The sequence below is a fragment of the Hyperolius riggenbachi genome, chromosome 7, assembly GCF_040937935.1.
Source record: "Hyperolius riggenbachi isolate aHypRig1 chromosome 7, aHypRig1.pri, whole genome shotgun sequence".
NCBI lineage: Eukaryota > Metazoa > Chordata > Amphibia > Anura > Hyperoliidae > Hyperolius > Hyperolius riggenbachi.
In genome coordinates, this window is record NC_090652.1 from 211168502 (window position 1) to 211190200 (window position 21699).

General features: G+C 42.3%; 1 protein-coding gene across 2 annotated transcripts in view; it reads left to right on the plus strand.

Annotated features, from left to right (window-relative positions):
• The window catches only part of KIAA2012 (KIAA2012 ortholog), a 331067-nt gene that overhangs the window by 224434 nt on the left and 84934 nt on the right, over nucleotides 1-21699 (plus strand). Inside the window, exons 13-14 of one of the 2 annotated variants that reach the window (XM_068245108.1) lie at nucleotides 11367-11452; nucleotides 12955-13011. In XM_068245108.1, the coding sequence (XP_068101209.1) occupies nucleotides 11367-11452; nucleotides 12955-13011 (143 nt within the window). The remainder of the gene's footprint in view (nucleotides 1-11366; nucleotides 11453-12954; nucleotides 13012-21699) is intronic. The other variant, XM_068245109.1, reaches the window with a different exon arrangement.

A 21699-nucleotide genomic window follows, 5' to 3' on the forward strand; every position in this document is an offset into this window, starting at 1 on the left:
CTTTTGGGGTAACAGGGAGCTGGTATAGAGCCCCTTTATCAGGCTTAATTGAGGTCTAGACTTTAGTTAGAGACCCAACACCTCTCATTTCACACATTGGCTATGGACTGAGAAGTAAAGCACACAGAGCCAAGTCATAATTGCATAAACTACTGATTTATTCTTCATAAATGAACCTCTTACTAATGTTACAGAATCCAACGTGATCCTGCCATGGGAGAAACAGTTTAGTAAACAAAGTTTCCCTCTACGTCAGGACACTTCTCTCCAGAAATAAAAGCACATATTTTCTGGCATAAGCCACATAAAAATGATCAACAAACAGGATTTTTGGTCAATAACCAAGCTGTCCTAGGTGCAAATCAATATTTCAGTAGACATCAGCTTAGCAATGCAATTTTATGAGACAAATAAGTACGGTAGATTTCATAAACTTATTTGAAAGCAGCGTGTGTGTGTGTGTGTGTGTGTGTGTGTATAGTGGGGATTAAGGCTGCAACAAGGGGCAAAATGTAAAGTGAGACATCTATAGCTATAAACTAAGAACTACCTGTCTTATTCCTTAGTGTAAATACAGCTGAGCACACTCCCACTCCTCCATGCCTCCCCCTTTCCCTAGTGATGCGGCTGTATTGTCACACATAAATGGACCAGATCTGTGCGGCTTTCTATTGGCCCGAACACGCTCACGTCACAGTGACTGACAGATGGTTCAGGACAATAGAAAACTGCACAGACCAAGTGCATTTATGGGGCTGATACGTCACAGGAAGGAGGAGCTGTAATCAAACTGAGGAGAGTGAGAGAGAGAGAGCGTGTGTGTGTGTGTGTGTGTGTGTGTGTGTGTGTGTGTGTGTGTGTGTGTGTGTGTGTGTGTGTGTGTGTGTGTGTGAGTGTGTGATTGAGTGAGTGAGTGTGAGTGTGTGTGTGTGTGTGCGTGCGTGCGTGCGTGCGTGCATGTGTGTGTGTACCGATTTTGACTTGATAAGCAAGCAAGGTCTTGACATACAAGCACAGAATGTATGCGTGCATCACGTCACCACAGCTGAGCCGTTTGTTCTTCTCCCTTTGAATGAATGGCATATTTCTGTGAAATCTTCATGCAGGCAAAAGCAACTGTCCAGTGTCGTAGCAAATAGGGGATGCAGAGGTTGTCACCGCACCGGGACCCCTGGACCAGAGGAGCCCACTAGGGGCCCTCCTTTATTCATCTTATTAGCTTTGCATTGGTGCTATGCTGATTATGAACACCTATATATGTGCATTGTATAGTGGTAATACTTAACAAACTGTTAAGTACACACCTGATACTGCAGCTGTCCTTCATAGGTTTTGGGGCTCCACATCAATAGAGTCAATAAAACTTCCACTGGGCCCAAAACCCCTTAGTTATGCTACTGCAACTGTCATTGACTATATTTCTTGTTAAAGCCACACAAAAAAAAGTTGTGGTGAGCCAACAGATAGTTAGTTATAGTTAAAGGACAACCGAGGTGACATGTGACATTATGAGATAGACATGTAGACATGTGTATGTACTGTGCCAAACCCAGAAATAACTATGCTGCATTCCTTTTTTTCTTCCTTTGCCTGAAAGAGTTAAATATCAGGTATGCAAGTGACAGTTTCGGTCTGAGTTGGACCTGGGTCAGACTATAGCGTAACCCTCACTGATAAGGAATCACAGCCATAAAACATTTTCCTGACCATAAATGGCTTCTGGGAGCAAGAAAGAGATAAAAACCAACAATAGTTCATAGATATTAGCTCTGGCATACTTCAATGAATGTGTCATTGAGCAGAGACAATTAAGCAGTAATAACTTAAAAAGTAGATTTAAATTTAACTACATTTAACTACATAATGACCTCGTCACGCCCATGGGCGTGACCGTGGCGGCAGCCCCAGGACCGCCTAACGCCAATTGGCGTTAAGTCCTGGAGCTGCAGTTTTCCAGGGAACGGCCGCGCACATGCGCAATCGTTCCCTGCCAGTTCACAGAGCGGAGCTAGCCGCCGATCACGGCTAACAGGCTGTTTGTAAACGAAAGGGGAAAGAAATCCCCTTTGTTTACATCCGTACAGCGATGTGGTCTCCGGCAGCACTGTACAAGATCGGTGATTCCCGGCTTCTGATTAGCCGGGGATCGCCGTCCACTCATGGGCTGATGCCTATGAGAGGCAGAACAGGACGGATCACTGTAACAATGCAGTGCACGGAGGGGAGGAAGGAAGGGGAGGGAGGAGGGAGGGAAGGAGAAACAGCCTGATACAGGCTGAAAAAAAAAAAAAACAACAACAACTGCCACAGCGATCGGACACCTCAGGCGGCATGTCCCCTTAGGGACAAAAACGGAGACGAGTCCGATCGCTTGGCTCCATAGCTGGGCTGTGCAGGAGGCTGTAAAAACTGCAAATTTTTATTCTGCTGGCGCCTCTGTAACTACTACAAATAAAACAAACATTGCTTGTTATCTTTAACTTTCATGTCCATACCAAATTTATCGATTACAGTAACCAATAATTTAACAAATAATTGTTTCTAAACAATATACAGTATTTGTTTCTAAAACTGTTTCCTATGCTTTCTCAGAATCGTTTACATTTTAACTTGGTTGTTCAATGTTACAAATAATTGTTTTTCAACAAATTTAGTTAAACATATATTAAGAAAACTTATTTTTACATTTGACTCCTCAATTATCATTTTTTTTATTCTATGTTAAACTAAAACATAAACAATCATATACAAATGTATTTTACACACAAAAAAGTGGGAATTAAGGTTAGGTGCCCTCCAGAGGGGAGTTAAGGTTAGACGCTACCAGGAGGGTCTTAGGCTCGGTCCACACTAGGTACAGCAATCCGTGGTCCGAGCTCCGGTTTTCTAAAACCGGAACACAAACGGATCCGTGCTGCCCTTTTACACCATACGTTTCAGATCAGTTTGCATTTCCCCAGACAGATCCCCAGCCCTGTCTGTGAGTGGGGAGGGGGCTGCTATGCTGCAGGGGGTAGCATGCAGGAAGGGGGGCAGCAGGCACAGCGGCAGGGAGATGGGTCTCAACACCCTCACCTGGGTGCCCCCTTCCGCACGCCCCCTCCAGCAAGTTTCTTTTAAAATCAATCCGGCAGCAAGCAGGGAACTCACTCCCTTGTTCCACCGCTCATCGCATCACTTCCTGCAATGCCGCCTACTGAAGTACAGAGGGCGGCATTGCAGGAAGTGACGCAACGAGCGGTGGAATGCAAGGAAGTGAGTGAGTTCCCAGACTGATTTTAAAAGAAACTAGCTGGCGGGTGTAACGATCGGTGTAACACAGAGAGGATCTGATTATCGGTGATCTGCAGTATCACCGAGAATACAGATATATACCCGATTATTGATGATCTGCAGTATCACCGATAATCAGATATATCTCTAACCTCTGGACACCTGAGTAATAGGAGTGTTTGGTGCAACAGTAATACTTTGAGGAGAGCACCCGTCTCGAGGGTGCCAGGCAGTAAGAGATACTGCCCAAGAACAATCTCCTTCCAATGACCTGAGGCTCCCCAAGGGGAGGAGTCAGGCTGAGAGAGGGAAGGACAGAGTGTGAGTGACACCAATGGTGAGATGTCACTGACAGATCTGTGAACTATCTCTAAACAGAGGCGATAGTTCTCGAGGTCGGACAAGCCAGGTCGGCAACAGACAGACAGATGAGATACAGAGGGAAGAGACTGAATCAGAGTCCTAAGGCAAGCAAGGTTTGGCAACGGAGTATTAGATATAGCGAAGTACCAAATCAGAGATCAGAAGAGAGGTCAGGGAAGCAGAAGGTCATAACAAATAATCAACAATGTCTAATCTATAGGTGTGAGCTCCTAGATCATCAACACCCTGGAACTAGTCTGAAGTATAACAGGATGGTAAAGCTAATTCCTAATCTTGGGTGTGAGCTCCGTAGTCATCAACACCCTGGAACTAGTCTGAAGTATAACAGGATGGTAAAGCTAATTCCTAATCTTGGGTGTGAGCTCCGTAGTCATCAACACCCTGGAACTAGTCTGAAGTATAACACAGAAAATACACAGTTTTCCTAGTCTTGGGTGTGAGCTCCGTAATCATCAACACCCTGGAACTAGTCTGAAGTATAACACAGTAAATACACAGTTTCTGACAATATGGTCTGAGTGCTACCACGTAGTGATCGCAACGGCAGACAACCAGAGAATGACCAGCACCCAGTATATATAGCAAAGCGCCCTCCAGCGTCTCCCCTAAGTGCTGGACCAATGAGAAGTAGTAGAACCGTCAGCTGACCGGCCTGGTCAGCTGACTCCCTTCTGGTTGTCATATAAGTTCAGCCTCTCAGCGTCCTTCTGAACCTGTGTGGACTATCAGTCCCAGCCACACCAGACATGTGTTGGAAAGCACCCGCCGCGCTGGACCGGAATCCGCCGCACCGCCATCAAGGCATGCGGCGGTTTCTCCGCGTTTGGCCATACCACCAGATGTGTGCCAACCGCCGCGTTGGACGCGGAATCAGCCGCCTTGTTCTGAGTACATGCGGCGGCTTTTCCGCGTTTTCTCACAGCAGGGAAGGGGGTTCCCAGGTGAGGGAGGGAGGGTCCGACCCCCTACCCCCGCCGCTGTGCCTGCTGCCCTACTTCCTGTCTGCTACCCCCTTCAGCATGGCGGCCCCCTCCCCACCAACAGACAGGGCTGGGACACTGGAAACGGATCCGTTTCTGTGGTTAAAGCTGTCTGGGTAGAGGGAGATCCGTTTTTGCATTGGGTTTCACTACCCCTGCGTGTATCCGGGGTCCGTGAAATCCCTTCAAATCCGGACCCTCCATTCAGTTTTTCAAAGCGGAACCCCCGGATCACCCACAGATCCGCTTTTGAAGTGGGTGAAGACAGCCGCTATTTTTAACATTTGTATCCGTGGCTCCGGTTTTGGTCCGGGCCCAAAAACTGAGCCACAGATACGTTTTTAAAACTAGTTTGAACCGAGTCTTAGGGTAAGGCTTCACCTGGGGGGTCTTAAAGAGAACCCGAGGTGGTTTCTAAGAATGATATCTGCACACAGAGGCTGGGTCTACCTATACAGCCCAGCCTCTGTTGCTATGTAATGTCCCCCCAGGCCCCTCCTGCGCTCTGCTATGCCCCCATAAATCACAGCCACACTGTCGACACGCAGCGTGTCTCAGCGGGCTGTGTTTACCTCTGTAGTGTCGCTCTCGCCGATCCCCCCGCCTCCTGCATAGCTCCGGTCCCCGCCCACGTCCCTTCCCTGCCTGCTAATTGGAGGGAAGGGACGCGGGCAGGGACCGGAGCTATGCAGGAGGCGGGCGGAGCGGCGAGAGTGACACTACATAGGTAAACACAGCCGGCTGCGTGTCGACAGCACGGCTGTGATTTATGCGGGCATAGCAGAGCGCGGGGGGGGGGGGGCCTGGGAGGACACTACATAGCAACAGAGGCTGGCCTGTATAGGCAGACCCAGCCTCTGTGTGCGATATCATTCTTACAAACCACCTCGGGTTCTCTTTAAGGTTAGGCACCACCCAGGGACTGTTCTGTGTGAGAGTAGGGAGAGGTTAGTTTATAGTAAAATATCGGTAAGGATTAAAGATGTTTACTATGGGAATGAAGTAGTACAATATCGGTATATTAAATTATATTTTATCACTTTTACTGGTCCTCATTTTAGTAAGCATAAAAATAGAGGTTACAGTGGGGAATAGTAGAATATCAGTACTATAAAGTATAGTTTATGTTTATCATTTTAGTAAATGATAACTTTAATATCGTTTATATCTGGCGCCCTTTTTAGCTAGGACCCTTATTATATGCACACGATGGGTTAACTTCTTTTGGGGAGCACTAAATGCTTAAAGTACTTCAATATTTATACATTTATTTGAGGTTGCGGTGACGTTTTATAAAGATGTTTTTTCTTCACAAGGTCCATGGTTAAAAAAAGAATCTTTCTACTAGCAATCACTACAGTCAGCCACTGCCTGGAGCAACAAAGCCTGGAGCAATCGCCAGGGAGCAGTTCATAATTCCCCTCACTAAGAGAATGGCAGCTACAGGCACACTCGCTGCACTCTATCCTTAATTCGGCTTACTAAAGCTTCTTAAATCATCTTCAGCAACTGTAGCAGTTCAAGATTTTTAATCTTTTAAAAAAATGTCAGTACCAGCTTTTTCTATGGCACAGAAATCATAATAACAAGAGGGCATTTTTAGGACACAGATGCTAAAAAAACAAAATATTAATTATAGACAATAATGATATTATACATTTTGTACTTTAACATAGTGTTACATTATTGCTTTGTCTAATTCATTGAGTTATTATTATTATTATTATTATTACTGCTATTTTTATTAATAATTATGCAGTTTCCTATATTCACAGTTTGCTATCTCTGTACTTTCGACTGTGTTTGTCATAATAAAACTGAGTGGAATATCATAGCTCCCAACTGTCCCTCTTTTGGAGGGACAGTCCCTCTTTGGGAGCCCTGTCCCTCTATCCCTGTTTCCTCCTCATTTGTCCCTCTTTCAGGACTTTGTCCCTCTTTCGATGTAAATATATATATTTCTCTACTAAAAATGTGTTCGATTGACTCTAAACTTTATTCCCATCATTTAAATTGATATATTACTTAATGTTAAAATAAAGGAAAATGAACCAGGATAGAAAGGACAGGTGTGGTTTGAATTATAAAACAACATATTTTTCTTATGAAAACTTTATCGTATGCGTGGCTAGGGTTGTGCCGGGGGCGTGATTAGGGGTGTGGCTTAATTGTCCCTCTTTCTCATCTCAAAAAGTTGGGAGGTGTGGAATATGGTGGCTGCCGTATTTATTTCCTGTTAAGAATACCAATTCCCTGACATCCTTCTGATCCCTTTGGCTGCAGTAGTACCTGAATCACAGTCACACACCTGAAACAAGTATGCGGCTAATCCAGTCACAAGTCAGTCAAAGCACCTGATCTACATGTCTGTTCAGGGGCTATGGCTAAAGTTGGCTAAAGTTTTGATTAGCCAATCAGTGACCAATTTTACTACCTCCATGTAGTATGAGGGTCATCAGATTGTGACTACTATCAACAGATTGTGCTGGTAAGCTCTCATACTATATCAAAGTGGTAAAATTGGCTAATCATTAGCCAGTCAAAATAGGATGAGTGTACCAGGCTTAAGAGTACTAAAGACAGAGGCTCAGCAGGACAGCTAAAATATCCAGCCTCCATATTCCTCTCCACATCAGGTGTGCTTCAAATTAGAAGTCAGAGGAGCCATAAATTGTGAATATTGATGTGAAGTGTAATCTCTCCCTCTAGTGGTACAAATATGGCAGTACAGTATTAAATTAGATTATAGCTTTCAACCTCAAAGTGCAGTGAAGATGTTTTTTGTTTTGTTTTGACTTTCTTTTTTTCACTGTCTGTGTTCGTTTGAGCAAGCTCTCATCTTTTTAGTCATTGACACAGAGAGTGAGCTGTCACTGGAGTCAGTGGTTTTTTTCTGTTTAGGAAACATGTTGTATTAGAATCTGAAAAAGGTGAGATTTCCCTTATTCTTGGGCAAATATTTCAAACTGTGTCCCTGGGTCAAGAATTGAAAGAAAATCTTTTTAGTGGAGACAGACAAAAAAAAGTAAGGCTTCAACTTAGATGTTTAAAAAATATATATAGTTTGTAGGACTATATAGTTCTGATCTCATCTCTGGATAGAAAAAAATGTAAAAAAAAAAAAAAAAAAAAAAGTACTCAGGAAGTTTGAGGAAGGCATGCTCGCTGGACTCCATAAATCATGAACATCAGTGAATGAAATGTATGAGTTTTGCCATACGTAAGGACAAATAAATAGGTATTTGTATTTGGGCAGCACGGTGGCGTAGTGGTTAGCTCTCTCGCCTTGCAGCACTGGGTCCCCGGTTCAAATCCCAGCCAGGGCACTATCTGCAAAGAGTTTGTATGTTCTCTCCGTGTCTGCGTGGGTTTCCTCCGGGCACTCCGGTTTCCTCCCACATTCCAAAAACATACAGATACGTTAATTGGCTCCCTCTAAAAAAAATTGGCCCTAGACTACAGTACTTACACTACATAATATAGACATATGGCAATGGTAGGGATTAGATTGTGAGCTCCTTTGAGGGACAGTTAGTGACAAGATATGTATATATATACACTGTACAGCGCTGCGTAATATGTCGGCGCTATATAAATACTAAATAATAATAATAATAATAATTTGTATGTGGCTGCAAAGCATGCAGTTTATCTTTTCAGTTTTGCACATTATATAATACTTTTTTTAGCCTCTAGAAAAGTGAGAAGGATTCATAATAGGTTTTATCTGAAGGTGAATATTTTTCATTTTGCCACTGACACATTTACACTTAGTACAGTAAATGTTGAAAATACTGTAGAGTGAGGCAAGAGTAAAATAAGGGCTGTGATTTAGTGAATTATCTGCGGAGTAAAGTTTTCTCACAGAAGAAGATGTGTTCTCATCTTATTTCCCAAAACATATTTCAGCAGTATCTAGCAAGTGAAAAAGTAAAGCTACAAATAGTAATGTAACTCTTCAGTATATGTGGGACAACTTATTTTCATTCTTTTTGAAAGTTATTTTATTGATAAGATATAAAAACATATCCCGTGAGAAGATTCAGTAGATCAGATACTAAATGAGGCTTAAAGTGACTCCGAGCTCAACAAAAAAATAAAAGTTGTACTCACCAGGGGCTTTCTCCAGCCCAGTGCTGGTCGGGAGGTCCCACGCCGGCGTCCTGGCTCCTCTCCTTCTCCCTGCTCCGGAATGGCTGACAGGCCGCAGCCCGGGCGACACTCTCCCGAGTGTCAGGCTGCTCCTTCCACATATGACGCGGATTACGTCACACGCCGGCCGCCTCGCGTCATCACGGCGGCCGGCGTGAAAGTACTGCGCATGCGCGCTTTAATCGCGCATGCGCAGTACTTTCACGCCGGCCGCCGTGATGACGCGAGGCGGCCGGCGTGTGACGTAATCCGCGTCATATGCGGAAGGAGCAGCCCGACACTCGGGAGAGTGTCGCCCGGGCTGCGGCCTGTCAGCCATTCCGGAGCGGGGAGAAGGAGAGGAGCCAGGACGCCGGCGTGGGACCTCCCGACCAGCACTGGGCTGGAGAAAGCCCCTGGTGAGTACAACTTTTATTTTTTAGATGAGCTCGGAGTCCCTTTAAAGAGACACTGAAGCGAAAAAAAAATTATGATATAATGATTTGTATGTGTAGTACAGCTAAGAAATAAAACATTAGGAGCAGAGACATAAGTCTAATATTGTTTCCAGTACAGGAAGAGTTAAGAAACTCCAGTTGTTATCTATTCAAAAGAGCCATTGAGCTCCACGACTTTCAAAGTCGCAGAGAGCTCTGTCTTCTGAAGCTTGTTATCTCAACTGTCAGTCACAGTATTTTCTTTTTCTCTCCCGAAGTCAGTTCAGTAGTTTACTGGCCTGCTCTGTGAAATCATTTAGAATGCTGAGTAGTGTGTAAACTGCAAATATTAGAGAATGTTGCAATGTTATAAAAACAACACTATACAGTATAACTGAACAGAAGTATCGCTAGCCTTCTGTACAGTGTTGCCGAGGGATCGAGTAGCCGGGCAGCATGCCTCGTATGTGTGCACAAGGCTTTAGTTCTTACAAGGATAGGTACTGCCAGGCAGGATTCTACTGCATCCTATGTAGTGGGAACTGTGGCAGCGATGTTGAATTTTTTGCTAAGACTTCTCATTGGAGAATTTTTGAGGCCATTGGGAGACTGCAGTAGCAAATTTTAATAAAACCTGTGAATAAGATCTAATGGGATCAAATCCCACAGCCATGTTCGAAAACCTATTGGAAACCCTTTCAGAAAAGTAAGGGCTGTTATAGCAGCTAATGTTGGGATTAGTTATTATTATTTATATAGCGCCGACATTTTCCGCAGCAATGTACATTGTACATTGAGTATATTGTCTTCTCACTTAACTGTTCCTCAGAGGGGCTCATAATCTAATCCCTACTACTATAGTCATTATTATTATTTATTGGATTTATATAGCCATGTCTATATTGTGGAGTGTATGTATCATAGTCTAGGGCCACATTTTAGGTGGAAGCCAATTAACTTAAGGTGGCCACTAACGGTCAAATTTCTAGCAACAAATATTTGGAACGATCAGAAAATTCTGATCGGATGTGATTGGATTGGTAAATAATCCCCATTGATGAGCACAATCGATTATGAACAATTATAAAAACAGTCATCCCATCGGATTTTCGTCAAACCAAAATTTGGATTTTCTTGTTGGTTGTGATAGATAGGAAGCAAAGATTGGTTAATTGATAGTGTAGTGAACAATTTATTACGATATTTCACTTCCGATCAGAATTATCTGATAGCTTGAACAATTTGGAAGAAATTGGATCTTTAGTGGCCACCTTTATCTGCATGTTATTGGGATGTGGGAGGAAACTGGAGTTCCTGGAGGAAATCCACGCAAACTCCATGCAGATAGAAGCCTGGCTGGCATTCAAACCGGGGACCCAGCACAGCAAGGCGAGAGTGCTAGCCTCTACGCCACCATGCTGCCCAATTAGTTCCATATTAAAGTTAATGTTACCCGATCTTAAAAAACAAAAGTCAGATACTCACCTAAGGAGAGGGAAGGCTCTGAGTCCTAATGAGACTTCCCTCTCCACTCCCGGTGCCCAGTCCTGCTCAGAATCCCCCGTAGCAGCATTCGACCAGTTCGGTCAAATACTGCCACTTCCGCCGCCGAAGGGAGGTTTCGGAAGTCTTCGTGAGCACTCAGGCTCCCGAAGACAGATGGCTCCACACTGCGCATGAGCGAGCGCCCTCTATGATGCACTCGCACATGCGCAGTATGGAGCCGCTTGTCTTCGGGAGGACTCAGCTCCTGAAGACTTCCGAAGTCCTCCGCGGGGGATTGGAACGGGGAGCCAGCGCAGTACGGAGGGCATCAGGAGAGGAGAGGGAAGGCTCATTAGGACCCGAGCCTTCCCTCTCCTTAGGTGAATATCTGACTTTTGTTTTTTTTTAGGACGTGTAACAATGGCTTTAATGTCCATGATTGTGAAATTGAATGTCAAAAAACACATATAGGCCTGGTTTTCATCTATCCGTATAACTTTTACTATATTATTTACTGTGTATGCAAATGAAGGAAATGTTTATTTTTTGTGATTTGTTATCACAGGAAAATTGCAGAACCTGAATAAATATACCGGTAACACATTAGAAGAGGAAATGTATACCTGTTTTAGTTACTTATACTTGTCTTGTAAAATATTGTTATGTTTTGTTTCAGAAGTGGACAGTACTAAATATCCATCCATTCAGATTCCAGCAAATTTACCACCTAGAATAACTACACCTCCGCACCACAAAAGAAAGGTAATGATTGATGGAATACTTTTACTAGTATTTTAATTTGACCTACATTTCCTGTTAGAGCTTACCTTAGTCACACCAGGTACATTGTGTCGCACAGGAAATAAAGGTGTATTTTTTCTGTTTTTGTTTTTTCGTGTCCCATCAATTGTAAGCCCTTATGTACTAAAATAACAGTACTATACCCTTATGACATACATTAAAAAAGCTAAGTCCCTAAGGCAACTATTATGGATTTTTTTACTGTGTTTTTCTTGTTTCAACTTGTTAGCTTGGTAACTGGGGTGGGGGTGGGAGGGGATTTGGAAGTGATTTAATTAATTCATTTTATTAATAAAAAAAAATATGTGGTGTGCATTGCAATACAACTTGGTTTACCAGGAAGAGTTTTGTTTTTTTCACTTTGATTTACGTTCATACTTATGAATGGACATGGCCCGATCATGGGCCATGTCCATTCATTACAGGCACAATGATTGGTTCCAGGAAGCATTTCTTCCCTTCCCCAGTCGCCGAAAAGCGATTGGACCCCTCCGGCAGCATGTCCCCTAAGGGACAAAAAAAGGAGGTAAGTCAGATCGCTGGGCTACTAAGCTGGGCTGTGTTGGTGGCTGAAAAGCCTGCACAGCCCAGTACTGCAGAAAACCGCCTGGTCTTTAGGGGGGGTTAGCACTGTGGGCGTGAAGTGGTTAAACACTGGAGAATACTCGTCCATTTTGACCTTAGTGGCGCCTATCTGGATGAGAATACTCGTCCAGATAGGCTTAAAGTGGACCTGAACTCAGAACTCCTCTCTGCTCTAAAAGATACACAACAGCATAATAACCTTTAAACAAAAAACATTTCTTTTTTACAGCTGATACAAATCCTAAAATAAATTTGCACAGTTTCTACTGCCTGATTCATGGAAGCAGACATATTGTTTACAGCCTGTGCTTTAAAATGGGCTTATTTGCTTATCTGCCATAGGCAGTGATGTGACACAGTGGAGGATCACATTACAACTTGTGATTAGACACAGATGAGGGGGAACTAAACTGCCTAAACTCTCTAAATACATTCAGGGTGCATTTCTCTACGTTTTTCTTCTGTCCTGTGCAAGAGTGGTTAATGTAGGCTACAATCTTCCTATTCACAAGACTGGGGGAGCAAAAGGCTCCTTGCTTGGGGCACCAAAACGGGCAGAAATGGCCAGAAATGTCTCTGTAACAAAGACCCGCTCAGGTTTATAAGACTTTGAATAAATAAACAGTTTGTGTGTTTCTATTTCCATGGGAGAAGGACCTGTGCTGAACCAACAATCTCATCTAAAAGGGCACACCCAACTCAGTGATGTGAATTTCATTTTGCCATGAAAATTATTTTGAATGATCAGAATCAATAAATCAAATGCATAACAAAATTCCCTTGTTTTTCCAAAAATTAAAAAAAACATATCAGCACCACTGTGTTTACTATGGTATATGCCTTTCTCGGTATGGTTACACCTGTCTTTATTACACCAGAAAAGGGAGGGGAAGACAGCTTTAACAGACAGCGCCAGGCAACGAGATGCTGCTGATGTGAGTACACAGTATGATGTGCCTGTTATCATTGCATGCATGCTTCCATTTACTAGTATATTGAGGATACATATGTAGTATCCATGTAATCTAAAAGAAGTATTAATGGAGGTGTGAGCATGTCAGACATTTTACCAAATGATTTTGTATTTACATAACATTATATTCTTGCATGGACTGTGCTGATAATATTTTTAGTAGTTATTTTATGTTCACCTTGTCAAATCCATCCCTCTGCAATATATGCTTCAAAATTATTAGCCTTATAACTAAGACACAGACGGTTCAGACGGACGGCTCCTGACAGCTTGTTTCATCCCACTGAAACACTTTTCTGCTACCATCCATAGAAGTGTTTGTCGTTGTTTGTCATTGCGTTGCCCAAGGGAGTTCAATGCAACCACAGTCACAATCAGCTCTGAGGCACTGCATGCAATGTGGGAAAACTTGTGTGATGGCAAACAATGGTGAACGTTGTGAGATGAACACTCCCATTCATCTTAATGGTGACATAATCACAGCACGGTGGATTTGCAGTGTTTAACACTGAGGACAGACGCCAGCAGTCACCCATCTAAGCCAGCCCTTAGAGTGATGAGCGACAGATGTAGGAAGTTTTAGGAACACAATAATGCCATCCATTATTAAGGCAGATATCATCATAAGTCATATTGCACCATGGCATTAGTTGTTTCCTCATCTCATTTGCATTAGCGTCTATGGCGGCACCCAAATCGCCTGCTTCCAAATATCAGTGCTGAACAAAATGTAAAGGGACCTGGGCTCAAATCTCACAGATAGCTAGCAGCAAACACAACATCCCAAAATAAATGAAATTGTTGGTGTCACATATGCAACAGGCATGTGGGTTAACTTAAAGAGGAACTCCAGTGAAAATAATGTAGTAAAAAAAAGTGCTTCATTTTTTACCATAATTATGTATAAATGATTTAGTCAGTGTTTGCTCATTGTAAAATCTTTCCTCTCCCAGATTCACATTCTGACATGTATTACATGGTGACATTGTTACTGTGGGCATGTTATGTAGCTGTTTGTAGCTGTTCTGGCTGTTAGACAGCTCTAAACAGCCATTTCCTGTCTGTGAACATTGTTACATTGTGGCAGTTTGCCAGGAGTACCGCGGTATTCAGAGCCTCTAGTGGGAGTGGTTTCAGCACAAAATCAGTCACACAGCGCCCCCTGATGGTCTGTTTGTGAAAATCATTCTATTTCTCATGTAAAAGGGGGTATCAGCTACTGATTGGGATAAAGTTCAATTCTTGGTTAGAGTTTCTCTTTAAGCCCCTCTGCTGGCATCAAGGCCAACCTCCTTGAGGGGTCCCTACACTAACAGGGATTTCATCTGCATCCTACACATACAATGAGCGTTCCCCGCAGGGCAAAGAGCCCCTAACCTTGTATGGTGCAGTCTGACATTGTGGGGGGACCACCAGCAGCAGCTTTCTCCTGTGCCTAAGCACACACCAAACAAAACAGGTGGAATATGAAAATAACAAGCTACTGTATATGTTTAACATAAAAATAAGAGGTCGCTTACCTTACTGATGAAACAGATTTTGGAAAACTGAAGAAGTTTATTTGCACTAAGGCAACCGGTTTCATGAGCATATACAACTGACTTCATCAGGCCAAATATCAGTGCCAGTATACAAAAATAGCCTGGCCCTGATATAATGTATTCCAAAACAACTGGAATGCAGTGAAGTGTCAGCTTGTTAATTGTACAGAGCCACACTAATCCAGCATGCACCGGTTGGTCCTCATGGCATGGATATGGCTCTGTGAGGAAGGACTTGAAATACCTAGCGTTACAGATTGCCCAGCAAGCTCATGGTGAACCAGAACTCCTGGGAGTGTGTAAGGGGTTAAAATGACTTTTATTAAAAACCCTGTGCAAAAATGTTGGATTAATGTGTCTCTGTATAATTAACAAGCTGACAAATCATTGCATTCCAGCAGTTCTTGAGGTGTGTTTAGATTGTAGGGACAACAAATGGACAATTTTGCATATTCAACAGTGATGCATTGTGGGAGACCTCATATGCTCACTCGAACCTAAATAATCACAAACACCTTCTGTTTTAACAGAAAATTTTTATTGTAATTTAAATAAAAATCAGCTTCCAGGAATGGTAAAATATCCAGGAATAATAATCTCATATGCTCACTCCAACCTGAATAACCCCAAATACCTTCTGTTTTAAGAAGGCACGTTACTGATTTGCATAGCATTTTTAGTAAGAGGCTTTTTTGGTCCTTTTTAGCCTAGGAACTCTCTTCCAGCATGGCTGTGAAATTACTTGGGATGGTTATGCCCCCCATCTTTCCGGTCATATGAACAGGAAGTGGGTAGTGTCCCTGTAACTTAGTACAAGAAGGGAGGTTATGTGGCAGCCAAATTAAAAAAGCTCCCAAACAGAAAATAATACACAAAGGAAGATACATATAATATGTCACATTGGATTACAAGACGTGGTTATATATACATACTTTTGCACATTCTATCTGTAGTACAATAATAATGATGTTTCCTCTGAAAACATTACAAAACATTACTGTGTAACTTCATTACACATCTGCCAGACCTCCTATTACTTACAGCTCATGTGGTCTTGATCATAAGTTTCTTGTCAATTTATAGTACTATAGGATATATGGCAGCAGCAATGTTGTACATTGTTAGCCAATAAATAAGGCAGTGAGTTTAGGTTTTTTAAGTTTTTATTGACCTGTCAATACAGATTGGAACACCCAAACTTTTGAAATGTTAGTTTTTACTTCTGCATATGGATTGTCTGAAGTAGCAATTGATTGTTTTGGGCGGCCATCTCTTTGTACAAACATACCGTTCAGCTCTGTGCTCATCAGTGTGTTCAGCTCTATGCTCATCAGTGTGTTCAGCTCTATGAAGAGGGAAGGGTGAGCTGGAGTGAGCTGCCATCTCCTGAGGTGGTACATCAGGATTGCCAAATCATGCCTTTAAATACTGACACATCTAAGTTATGCAGGTTCTGGGGCTACTTACACATAATTATTCATTAGTGCCTAAATCGCATCTGACAAGCCACAAGACATGTATAATTCATGTGTGTTTTGGCATGATATTCTAGCAGGTCTGATCACTAATGAGTTGTTGGTGGTCGTTACACCTCCCAAAACAACTTAAAAGGATATTTTTGGGTGACATTACGTCAAAGCAGGTAATGTGGGCACAGGAGGCATGGTGCCATAGGCACCAAAGTAAATAGCTGTGATTAGCTGCCATAACTGCTAATTTGGGCACCGGAGCCGTCTGCTATACAAATTGCAGCTACATATAGACACAAGACAAGACACAGAACATTTATATCGCACTTTTCTCCTGGCGGATTCAAAGCGCCAGAGCTGCAGTCACTAGGATGCGCTCTATAGGCAGTAGCAGTGTTAGGGAGACTTGCATAAGGTCTCCTACTGTATAGGTGCTGGCTTACTGAACAGGCAGAGCTTAGATTCGAACCCTGGTCTCCTGTGTCAGAGGCAAAGCACTTAACCATTACACCATGTAGCCAGTGCCATATAGCGGGCACAAATCTAATTATATCACGTTCAGTCACAGCGCCAGGGATTACGTTGTCAAAATAGGAACTTCCATCCACCTCCAGAGACCTCTCCTGTATTTTGGGTGCTATAATGTGTGCTCCCAGCAGCCCAATAGAAACAGAGAAGGAGAAGGTACTCTCAGTGGATATGTTTCAGGCAAATTTTTATTAGAATTGGATAAATATAAACATTGCAGTAAATACACTCACATCATGAGGGTCCTACACCAATTAGGACCCTCTCCGGCTAGGTCGCTTCCCACCCTGTGGTACTCAGCAACACATACAATCAGAAGTGCATAGCCCGCTCTCGTCCCGACTAGTTTCGGCCTCTCGCCGTCATCATAATTACAAATCTAATTATGGTTATTTACATTGGCACCTAAGGTCATGCCCGCATTATGTACCTATTTGAAGCCAAATTTAAGTTAGTGAGTGAGTTGGGTATCAGTTTATGGGGGGGGGGGGGGTCAGTTAGGATTAGACATAGGTTTGGGAGGTTGTTTAAGGTTAGGCATTGGTTAGGGGGTCGTTTAGGGTTAGGCATATGTGAGGGAGTTGTTTAGGGCTAGGCATAGGTTGTGTTTTTTTAGTTTTAGGAGTTTTAGGTGTAGGTTAGGGCGGATCAGTTCATTTCGGTGCGCAGCTCTGAGAGCTGAGCGCCAAAACTGGGTGGCGTCATAGCAGCAATGCTATGATGCAACAACTCGGAGGGGGAATAGTATTTAACACCGCCTTGGACTTTAGCGGCAACGGGGAGTGCCGTCATTCGTCTCTCCCAGCGCCGAACTGAACGGTGCCGAAATAATATGCACCCAGGTTAGGGGGTTGTTTAGGATTAGGCATAGGTTAGGGGGTTGTTTAAGGTTAGGCATAGGTTGTGGGGGTCTCTTAGTGTTAGGCATCAGTTGGGGGGGACTTAAGGTTAGGCACCCATAAAGGGAGGCTTCAAGTGAGAAGGGGGTCAGGTTTGGGGATAAGAAAATATTGGTATAAAATATGGATATTTTACTCTTGTAATTTAGAAAATGTCAAAGTAGAATATTGATCATTTTACTGATATCCTACTAGTGGCTATTTCCGGTGCTGTAATGAACTCGGCATCCTTTTCACATGTATGTAATCTAAGTTGTAGTAGTTATATACTTTTCTATGTCTTTATCGATATACCTACTACATCGATATAACTACTACAAAACAAATTCACTCCTGCCTTTCATACCCAGAAATAGAAGAGCATCATATATTAGTTAATCCATCTCACATGCAAAGTTTATGCGGACAGCAGACCTAATAAAAATACTTTTAAAAGATGTGGAGTTTTCTTGATTCACATCTCAGCCATGGCAGCTCTGTTTTATCCCCCATTCCTGGCACTTTGACCATTGCAGTGGAATAAGTAGTATGATGTTATGGATGAAAGAGCATAGAGAAGAGCCAGTCAGACACCTCTGAGCTGTGAGATCGTCTCTCATCTCCTGTATGATCCAGCACCCTGCTGGGAGACCATGCACTATTTATGAATGCACTCTCTGAATATTTACCACCTTACAAAGTATTCCGGCCTTGAAGTGCCCAGGTTTCTTGTTGTTAGGTATAGTTGTGCTATAGGTGCTGAGAGTCTCCTCGCTCCAGATACCTGCGTGCGTCAGAAAGAATGGAAACGGTTAAACTTGGTACTGAGTATCATTTGTTCCATTTTAGTAATTTTTAACGTCTCACAGAACAGTTCTAAGTCAGTTACAGAATGCAAAATAAAGCCTGATAGTCCAAATGATGACACTTGGCTTTTGTAAAATCAACAGTTTAACATTAATAAGTGCACTAACTAAATTTAGAAACTCAGTTAATTTTGTACTTTGCATGTAAAACTGCAGAGACTAGCATAAGCTTTGTATTCCTTCCTTTATTCATTTTACTGTATTATTATTAAAGGGAACCTAAAGTGAGAAGGATATGGATTGTTCCTTTTAAAATAATGCTAGTTGCCTGACTCTCCTGCTGATCCTGTGTCTCTAATACTTTTAGCCACAGCCCTTGAACAAGCATGCAGATCAGGTGCTCTGACGGAAGTCAGACTGGATTAGCTGCATGCTTGTTTCAGGTGTGTGATTCAGCCACTACTGCAGCCAAAGAGATCAGCAGGACTGCCTTTCAACTGGCATTGTTTAAAAGGAAACATCCATATCCCTCTCAGTTAAGGTTCCCATAAATATTAGAACCCAAGCTCAGCTTACCAAATGTTATGCATTTAACATTAAACTTAATTAGTAATGCACAAAATGTTGAGCATTGCTTTGCTGTACGGTTTGCAATAAAAGCATAGAAAGTATAGAAAGTATGTGGCTGGCTAGGTTCTGCCAGTAGTGTGAGAGTTTCTGCCCCAGCCTAGAGCAGATCACCCAACCCCACCCACCTCCTCACTCTATTAGTAAAAGGATAACTTCTTGTGGTTAGTAATTCATTACTACAGTTAGCAGTCTCATTTCTACGGCTGTCCATTGTGTAATGAAGCATTTATCTCTTTTTGCATCCTCCCTGTTGCATCTGTTAAGGCCCATACCCAACTCTCAATTTGTAGGACAATTTTCCTGATCCCAGGTGATTTTTTTGAGCAACAAGCAGTTGTTTCTGCAATCTCGCAGTGTGGGGACAGGTGCACGATCACACGAACGCCGTTTAGCGTCCTGCAATAACCACCGTCATAGCGTACCACAATCACTTAAAGTCTCATTCCCGTCCATTGTGTGCCATCATGCATACCCACTGGCCAGAAGATGGATCGAGAAGTATTTGTCGTCATGAATGGTCACTGTGATCCAGCTTCCTTCGTCATGAGGTGAGAATTCAGCTTAACAGTCATGTATCTCAGGCTGAGCCCATTCTTTCTCTTCTCACTCTGCCAGCCAGAAGCTGTTCCATCATGCACCACACTGTCAACCCTCTGCCCCCTTCATAAAATCAGAGCATCAATAGCCTATAGGCTAGAGATGAATCTGTAAAGTACTTGGGCCCAAACTGTCACTGAGGGATCGATCCATGCAAGCGACAGTATTTTTTTCCCAATTATTTTTACTTTAACAATAGAGTAATATCCGCTGCCCACCAGGTACTAGATTGTCGCCTGTTTATGTTTGTATCTTTTAAGTATTCCTGTCACTAGAGTAAGGTACTTAAACTACTGACAACTACTCATAATAGCATGTGGGGAGGTACCATCCCCACTCGGCCTTGTGGATGAGGTGTGGCGGTCGCGGTTCCAAAAAATGTTTTCACTTTAGGAGAACTTGTATAGTGAGTCCCTTTGTCAAGAGTAACTAAAGGCAACTGGCAGGTGGTTGGAGGTGCCCCAAAAATTTATAAGAATAGGTATATTATATGTGTATACTGTATATAAACAAATGAGGGTAAGGTGGTCCTACCTTCAAGGAGTTTTTATGTAGATGTTCAAAAAAGTCTTATCTTTATTGCGCATATAGGACAACACGTTTCACAACATAAGCTTCTTCATCAGGTCAAAATATTGTGCCTTTTTAGAAATAAACAGTACTGCTCAGGACCAATATTTATAGACAACACTAAAATAAGAACACATTGCAGCATACAAACAAGAAAACAATAATAAGAAAACATGGTAGCATAAACATAGTAAGAAAATACAATTTTTTACAAAGGCAAGATTTTTACACTACCATATTTTCTGTTTATTGCGTCCTTATTTTTATGTCACTATGTTTTATTTTAGTGTTTTCTGTGTTGGTCCTGAGCAGTACTGTTTGTTTCTTAAAGGCACAATATTTGGTCTAATGAAACAGCTTATGCTGTGAAACGCATTTTCCTATGAATTATCGCAAATTCTTTCTGTTTTAAGAAAGCAAACTTTTGTTTTTCTTAACATCCTAGTAAGGGGGCTTTTAGGACCATTGTAGTCCCTTAGACACTCCAATGAGTTCTGGGTCACCATGAGCTTGCTGGTTAGTCTGTACCTCTCGGTGTTACAAGCCCTACTGCATAGAGCCAAATTAATCCATGCCATGCACTGATGAGGATCAAACAATCCGAAACAGTCTGTATGCATGTTGGATTATTATGGCTCTGTACAAATTAACAAGGTGACACATCATTGCATTCCAGCGGTTCTGGAGGTGTGTTTAGCTGATAAGGGTACAATGGTTAATTTGCATATATTCAGCAGTGATGCACTGGGAGACATCTCAAGCTCACTCCAACCTGAATTATCGCAAATTCTTTCTGTTTTAAGAAAGAAAACTTTTGTTTTTCTGCACAATAAAGATAAGACTTTTTTTAAACACCTTTTACGTAAAAAACTCCTTCTTGAAGGTAGGACAAGGTAGGATCATCTTACCCTCATTTGTTTATACATTATATACACATATACCTACCTATTCATATACATTTTTGGGCACCTCCAAAAGCATTCCAGGGGACATTTTTTTACTTTATTAAGCCCTTTTACTAGAAATCGGACTTTCATTAAAATGGCTACAGACATATGTTACAGCTTGAAAAGGCGTTTTATAATTTAATGTTATGAAAATGATTCTATTCATTTTAATTTAAAGACAGCTATGAATTTACAAAACTGACTGAAGAAGAAATTGCTCTTCTTTGCAAGCCAGGAATCTATAATGTTTGTAGAATACAAACAGCCTAGCAACCTTTTATCTTGATGCAGGAGTAGTTAGCTGCACAGAAGAGGAGCATAGTTACTCATTTTCTACATCTGGACTAATCTATAGACTAGAAACAAGTTCATAGGGCTTGTGGTAGTGTACCGTGACACATGCCATCGTTGGAACACCCTTGGTGCAGCCTGTCCTGATACGGGGGACGATCTTAAACTTTATTAATACTTGAATACCTGTCTCTCTTGGATGAATACAAATTGATAGGACCACTCCATTATTGTTGTACTGAAAACAAACATATTTGTTCTTCCCCCTTGGACTGGGATCTTGCTAATCTTCCAGTGTCAGGATAAACGTGATTACTACCTAATAACCAAGCTTTACTTAACAACACTCACTGAAGGACTGCGTTTATTTGATCGCCTAATTAAGAGTCGAAC